Source organism: Panthera onca, chromosome Y (assembly GCF_046562875.1).
Source record: "Panthera onca isolate mPanOnc1 chromosome Y, mPanOnc1 haplotype 2, whole genome shotgun sequence".
NCBI lineage: Eukaryota > Metazoa > Chordata > Mammalia > Carnivora > Felidae > Panthera > Panthera onca.
In genome coordinates, this window is record NC_138358.1 from 20,693,306 (window position 1) to 20,700,193 (window position 6,888).

At 32.1% G+C, this 6,888-nt stretch overlaps 1 protein-coding gene across 1 annotated transcript in view; it reads left to right on the plus strand.

Annotated features, from left to right (window-relative positions):
- LOC145715072 (cullin-4B-like) overlaps positions 1–1,523 on the plus strand; it is a 137,637-nt gene extending 136,114 nt beyond the window's left edge. The window contains 1 exon segment of the mRNA XM_081794656.1: positions 1,008–1,523. Within this exon segment, the coding sequence (XP_081650782.1) occupies positions 1,008–1,103 (96 nt within the window). The 3' untranslated portion in view covers positions 1,104–1,523.
- Positions 1,524–6,888: the final 5,365 nt, after the last annotated feature.

A 6,888-nucleotide genomic window follows, 5' to 3' on the forward strand; every position in this document is an offset into this window, starting at 1 on the left:
ACTTAGCCATTTTCAAAAAGTCTTTTTAAACACAATATGTAGCTAATTTGTCTGATTCTTATAGGTTAGACATTTTAATAACTTTTTTCTGCCATAATTATTAAAAATGTCAAGCTATTGGTTCGTATGTCGTCATAAAATAAAATGAAAATTGTAGTTTTGTGTATCCTAAGTAATCAAAATAGAATTGCTACAAACACTTCGATTTCTAGTCTAGTGTTTATGGCTTGGTTCACAAAGCCTGTCAGCTATGATTTTTTTCAATCCTGCTTCGTCTCATATCTTTCTCATTTTCTGACTCTTGCCAAACTCTTTACATAACGCGTGTACCTCCACTTCCTCACGGAGGGTGATAATATTAACAACTCACTCAAATGTTACTAAGACAAAAGAGTTTCCTGAAGCATATAGTAAGTGCTAAGGAATTATTAGCTGTAGCTGCTACTTTATCAATGTTGTGATTTTTAAAATTTAAAAGCTGTTTTTTCCTTTGAGGAAAAAAAAAAAAAACTCTTCGAGTTCTCTGCAGTGCTCTACACATGGCTCAACTGGGGTGCTTATTATTTAGTAAATTATAGAATTACTTTCTTTAATGTGATTTCTGGTGAGTGCAATCCGTACACCAAAACTAACCATGTGCCTAATAGAAACATCAGTGCCTAGGGTATTGGCTGTCTTCTATATTTTAGAGCCCTCCTTATGGGGAATAGTTAATGAGTATAACTTCTTTTTTATTAAAGAAATTGAAAGTATGATTTTTTACCAAAATGCATCCCAGATGCATTTTATTCTATTCTTTATGTATTAGTTGTACTTTATTCCTAGTTAGCACCTTTCTAATGTATTTCGGATTTGATTATAGTAATTTTTTAGTTAAGAAATTTATTGTTTCCTGAAAATTATGAATAATAAAAATATGAGATACAAAATGTGATATATTTAGGATGAGAGTAGAAAATAAAATGCTGTGATTTCATTTTTATTAACATTAATAATTTATTTTGTAGCCTTCTGATCTGAAGACGAGAATAGAATCTTTAATTGACAGAGACTACATGGAAAGAGATAAAGAAAATCCAAATGAGTACAAGTATATTGCATGAACTTCTGGCCTTACTATTTCTACTTATAGTAGTTGACTCATAGTCCTGTTAATTGATTAAAATATTCCACTGACACATGAATAAAAGCGGTGCATTAAAATACAAATGCAGAATTAAATTTTCATCAACATTCTCAGTTAAAGTATACAGTTTTCTGAATGACATGTATTTTTAATGTTGCTATTAAACTATACATAATGATCTAAAACTCCCTGGAAAATTTCGTAATGTTTACTGTCTGTCCTTCATTTCAGTATATATTGATTACATGTAGTATGCATTAGTTTAATAAAGAATAAGTTTCATAAAAAGCAACATATATCCATAAATATTTAAGTGTAAAATCGCACTGTGAATTATACATCTGGATGATTTAAACTCTATTTCAAATTAAGTATTAAAGCCATTTATTTGTCCTTATATTGGTTTTTCTGTGTATTTGTCCTTATGTTGGTTTTTCGGTGTGAAATTAATCATATAACAATTTACTATTAACATATGTAAACCATGTTAAAATTTAACCTATAATAGAACAATCATTTTAGACATCTCTAAAACATTTAGTTCAGCTTATATTTATATATTTATATATGTATGTGTATATATATATATATATAAAATATATAAATTTTTGTCGTGTTTATTTTTGAGAGAGAGAGAGAGAGAGACAGAAACAGAGCGTGAGTGGGGATGAGCAGAGAGAGAGGGAGACACAGAATCAGAAGCAAGCTTCAGGCTCTGAGCTATCAGCACAACCATGATGAGGGGCTTAAACCCATGAACCCTGAGTTCATGACCTGAGGTGAAGCCTGACACTTAACCACCTGAGCCACTGAGATGCCCCAATGTCAGCTATGTATTTAAACTTGTACTAAATTATATTTGTACTAAATATATATATTTTTTTTACATAAATGTACATATATATGTACTAAATATATATATAAACATATACATATAAACATATATATAAACATATATATATATATATATATGTAGGTATATGTGTGTGTGTATATATATTTTTACATATATATACATGTGTGTGTATTTGTACTAAAATCTAATATTAAATTTGTCATTTTAATGACATTGTCTTTCATTTACAGTTTTTGGCTTGTAGTCTGTTTTGTCTGACAGTGGTATTAGTGTCCCTGCCAGTTTTTAGTACATGTTTGCATGTACTATGTGTTGTATCCTTTTATTTTAGCTTGTGTGTGTCCTAAGGTGAAACATGAGTTTCTTATGGATAATATATAGTTGGAGACTTTTATTTAGGGAAATTTAAGTAATATACATTTAATTAATTACAGGTGTAAAATTGCTATTGCTATTTTCTTAATTATTTTCTGTCTTGCAGCTTGTTGTCCTTTCGCACCTTTTTTGCCTTCCCTCATGTTTCACGTATATTTTTGTAGTTACGTGATTTCATTCCCTTCTCATTTCTTTTTCATATTCTTTAGAGGTTTCCTTTTTGGTTAATGTTGCAATTATATGAAAAATCTTAAAATTAGTTTATTTTAACTGATATAAGTTTACCTTTCAAACACATGTAAAATATACTCTTTCACATTTCTGACTTATATACTTTTTATTACTTCTGTATTCACTATGTATTTTACATGGATCCATTAGAGTCACCTGGGTGGCTCCATCAGTTAAGCATCCAACTGTTGATTTTGGCTCAAGTCATAACCTCATGGTTCATGATTTTGAGTCCCACATCTGGCGCTATGCTGACAGTATGGAGCCTGCTTGGGATTCTGTCTCTTTCCCTCTCTCTGTCTGCACTTCCCCCACTTACTTTCTCTGTCTCTCTCAAAAATAAATAAAAAAATTATAAATACAGATCCATTAATCTAAATTTTTAATTGCATTATGCTTTTGTTTTTTTAAAGTTCTGTGTTACACTAACGTGGTTTACCCTTACATTGTAATATTCCAGAGTTCTGTGTTTTCTGTAAGTTTAACTTAACCTGGAAGAAATTTGAAGAACTACCATCACCATTTTGTAGTTCATGTCAGGCGGTGAATGATGTCAGCTTTTTATCTGGAAATGTATTAACTTCTCCTGAATTTCAGAGAATTATTTTGCCAGATATAAAGTTCTTAGTTGTTAGCATTTTTCTTTCAACACCATAATATATCATCCCACACCCTCTAAACTACATGGTCTCTGTTGAACATTCTATGAATACTTTAACAGTAGTACACCTGTGGGGCGCCTGGGTGACTCAGTTCATTGAGAATCCAAATTCAGCTCAGGTCATGATTTCCTGATTCTTGAATGCGAGCCTCACATTGGGCTCTGTGATGACAGTTTGGAGTCTGGATGTGCTTCAGATTCTGTGTTTCCCTCTCTCTGCCCCTTCCCTGCTCATGCTCTGTCTCTCTTCTCTGTACACATTAAAAAAAAAAAAAAAGAGTACACTTGTATATGACAAGTTGCCTTTCTCTTCAGCCTTGGAGATACGATCTTTCTTTTTTCTTGTGTCTTTTGACAGTTGACTTGTGATAAATATTTGTATAGATAGGTGTTAGGGATTTATCCTGGTTGGAGTTCAGTGAAATTTTTAATTTTACGTTAATTTTTCTAATGTTTGAGGATTTCTTGGCATTTCTTCAAACCTTCCAACACCCACATTCTTCTTTGTGACTTTCATAATACATATTTTGTTCTGCTTGATTGTGTCCCATTAGTCCTTTGGATATACTTCCCTTTTCTTTCTTTTTTTTTAAGTTTGTTCATTTATTTTGATAGAGGGGGAGCAGAGAGAGCCCAGAGGGGAGAGAAAGTCTCAAGCAGCCTCTGCACTCTCAGCACAGATCCCAGCGCAGGGCTCAAACCCACAAATTGCAAGATCATGATAAGACGCTTAACCGTCTGAGCCACCTAGGTGCCCTCACTTTTCTTCATTCCTTTTTTCTTTTTTGTATCTCTGCCTAAGTTATTAGAAAAGTTTTTACTTTGAGCTTATTTTTGTTTCTCAGTATATGTATGTGTTAGAAATCACCACAGTATGTAGGTGACATTCACCATCACATGTTGAGCACTTTTTATCTTATGGTAAGAACTGTTAATATTTATTCCATTAGCAACTTTCAAATATACAATATGTTATAATTAACTGTAGTCACCATAGTGTGCATTATATCCACAGGACTTATTTATGTTATAACTGGAAGTTTTCACCTTTTCACCACCTCCACCTATTTCGTCCCCCACCCCAAATACTTTATTTGGCAACCACTAATGTCTTCTGTATGAGTTTGTGGGTTTTTTTCTTCCCTTTCTTCATCTTTTTAAGAGTGTAGATATAAAATACAACAAAAATATAAAAAAAATTGGCATTTTGTTTTCACTTAACATGGTTATGTCTACTGATCCATTCTGTCACAGAAAGCAGGATTTCCTTCCTTTTTTATGGCTCAGTAAAATATAATGTACACTTATATGCACATTTATTTTTATACATGCATGTGTTTATGTTTGTACTTATATCAAATTTCCCTGTCTCTTTCTCTGTCGATGGGTTCTAGGTTGTTTCCATAGTTTGCCTAGTATAAACCATGCTGCAGTGAATATATGGTGCAGATAGAAAATAAAATAAAATAAAATATAGCTTTTATTTCCTCAGATACAGAGCCAGAAGGGGAATTGCTGCATGTTGGGGGAGTTAGATTTTTGATTCTGGGAAATTCTATATTGATTCCCAAAGACTGTAGAGTCCACATTCACAATGACCACTCACAGCGTTTACTTTTCTCCACATTCTAACCAACACATGTTACTTTTGACTTTTGGTAGTAGTTTATCTAATAGGCTTGAGGTGTTATCTCCTCGTGGCTTTAATTTGCATTTCCCTCATGATGAGTAACGTTGAACATCTTTTCATGAACCTCTTGGCCATCTATGTGTCTTCTTGGAAAAAATGTCCACTAAGATCCTATGCTCATTTGTTAATAGTTTTTGTTTTCAGTATGGACCTGCATGCATATGATATGTATAATATATCCTAAAATACATATGTAAATTATATGTATATTATTTGGGGGAGATATTAACCCCTCATCTGATACCTGACTTGCAAATATTTTCTGCCATTCACTAATTTGCCTTTTATAGTTGATGGTTTTGTTTCCTGTTACTTTAGTACCACTTGTTTAGAATTATCTTTTTTTTTTTTTTTTTTTTTGCCTCTGCTTTGGTTCACATCTAAATATTCATTACCAAGAGTGACATCAAGGTGCGTACTGCCTGTTTTTTTCTAGATGTTATGGTTTCAGGTCTTATGCTCAAGTCCTAATCCATTTTGAATTGATATTTATGTGTGATGTTTAGGCAGTGGTCCAGTTTCATCATTTTTCAAGTGACTGTTTCATTCTTTTAGTACCATTTATTGAAGAGATTATTTTGTTCCCATTGCACATTATTGATTCCTTGTTGTAAATCAGTTGATGATAATGTGTGTGGGTATTTTTGCAGACTTTCTATTCTATCATACTTAACTTGATTACTGTAACTTTGTCATATTATTTGAAATCGGAAAGGGTGATGCCTCCAACTTTGTTTTCCTCAGTATTGCTTTGGCAACTCAGAAATGTTTATTTTATATATTTTACAATATTTCTAGCTCAGTGAAAAATGACACTGACATTTTAATAGGAATTGAGCTGAATTCATAGATTTCTTTGGGTAGTGTAAACAACTTTACAATACTTATTCCTCCAGGCTATGAGATGGTATACCATTCTGCTTGTAGTGGCTTCAGTTTTACTCATTAGTGTCTTACAGTTTTAAGAGTATATAGGTCTTTGACGTCAGATAAGTTTATTTGTAGGTATTTTTCTGGATGCAGTTGTAAATGGGGTTATTTTCTTAATTTTCCTTCCTGATAGTTTGTTTTTAGTGTATAGAAACAAAGAGGTTTCTGCATATTAATTTTTGCAACTTAACTGAATTCATTTTTTGTCTGTTAGTTTTTTTGTGTGACTCTTCAGGGCTTTCTACACATAGTATCATGTCATCTGAAAGTGGTGATAGTTCACTTCAATCTGGACATGGTTATTTCTTTCTTTTGTATCTTTGCTGTAGCTAGAATTTCCAAGAATAAAGATGGTGAAAGTGGGCATTCTTGTCTTGTTCCTGTTTTTAAGGAAATATTTTCGGTATTTCATCAGTGAATATGATCTTAGCTGTTGGCTTTGGCATTATTATGGCTCTTTCTTCTGTGCCATTTTTTGAGAGTGTTTATCATGAATCATCACTGAATTTTTTTAAATCATTTTTTTCTGGAACTAGACAACATTATGTAACTTGTATGGTTCATTTTCTTAAGTTGTGTGTCATGTTATGTGATTCACAGATGTTGAACAGTTTTTGTATCACTAAAATAAATCCCACATTATGATCTTTTTCATTGCTGTTGAATTTATTTTGTGAATGTTTTGTTCAGGATATTTGCATCTATATTCATTAGGGATGTTGTCCTTCAGTTTTCTTATCTTGTGGAAACCATGTATAGTTCTGGTTTTAGGGCAATGGTGACCTTATAAAATGTTTTAAAAATACTCTCTTCCTTTGTATTTTTTGGAAAAGTTTGAGAAGCAGTCATGTTAATTCTTTCAATGTTTGGTAGACTTGAGCAGTGATACTGTTTGGCTCTGGATTTTTCTTTTCAGGGAGTTTTTGATTACTCATCGGTGTTCATATTTTATGCTTTATCATGATACTGTTCGTATATTGTATAATTTAGGTATTTATCATTTCTTTTCTGTCCACAAA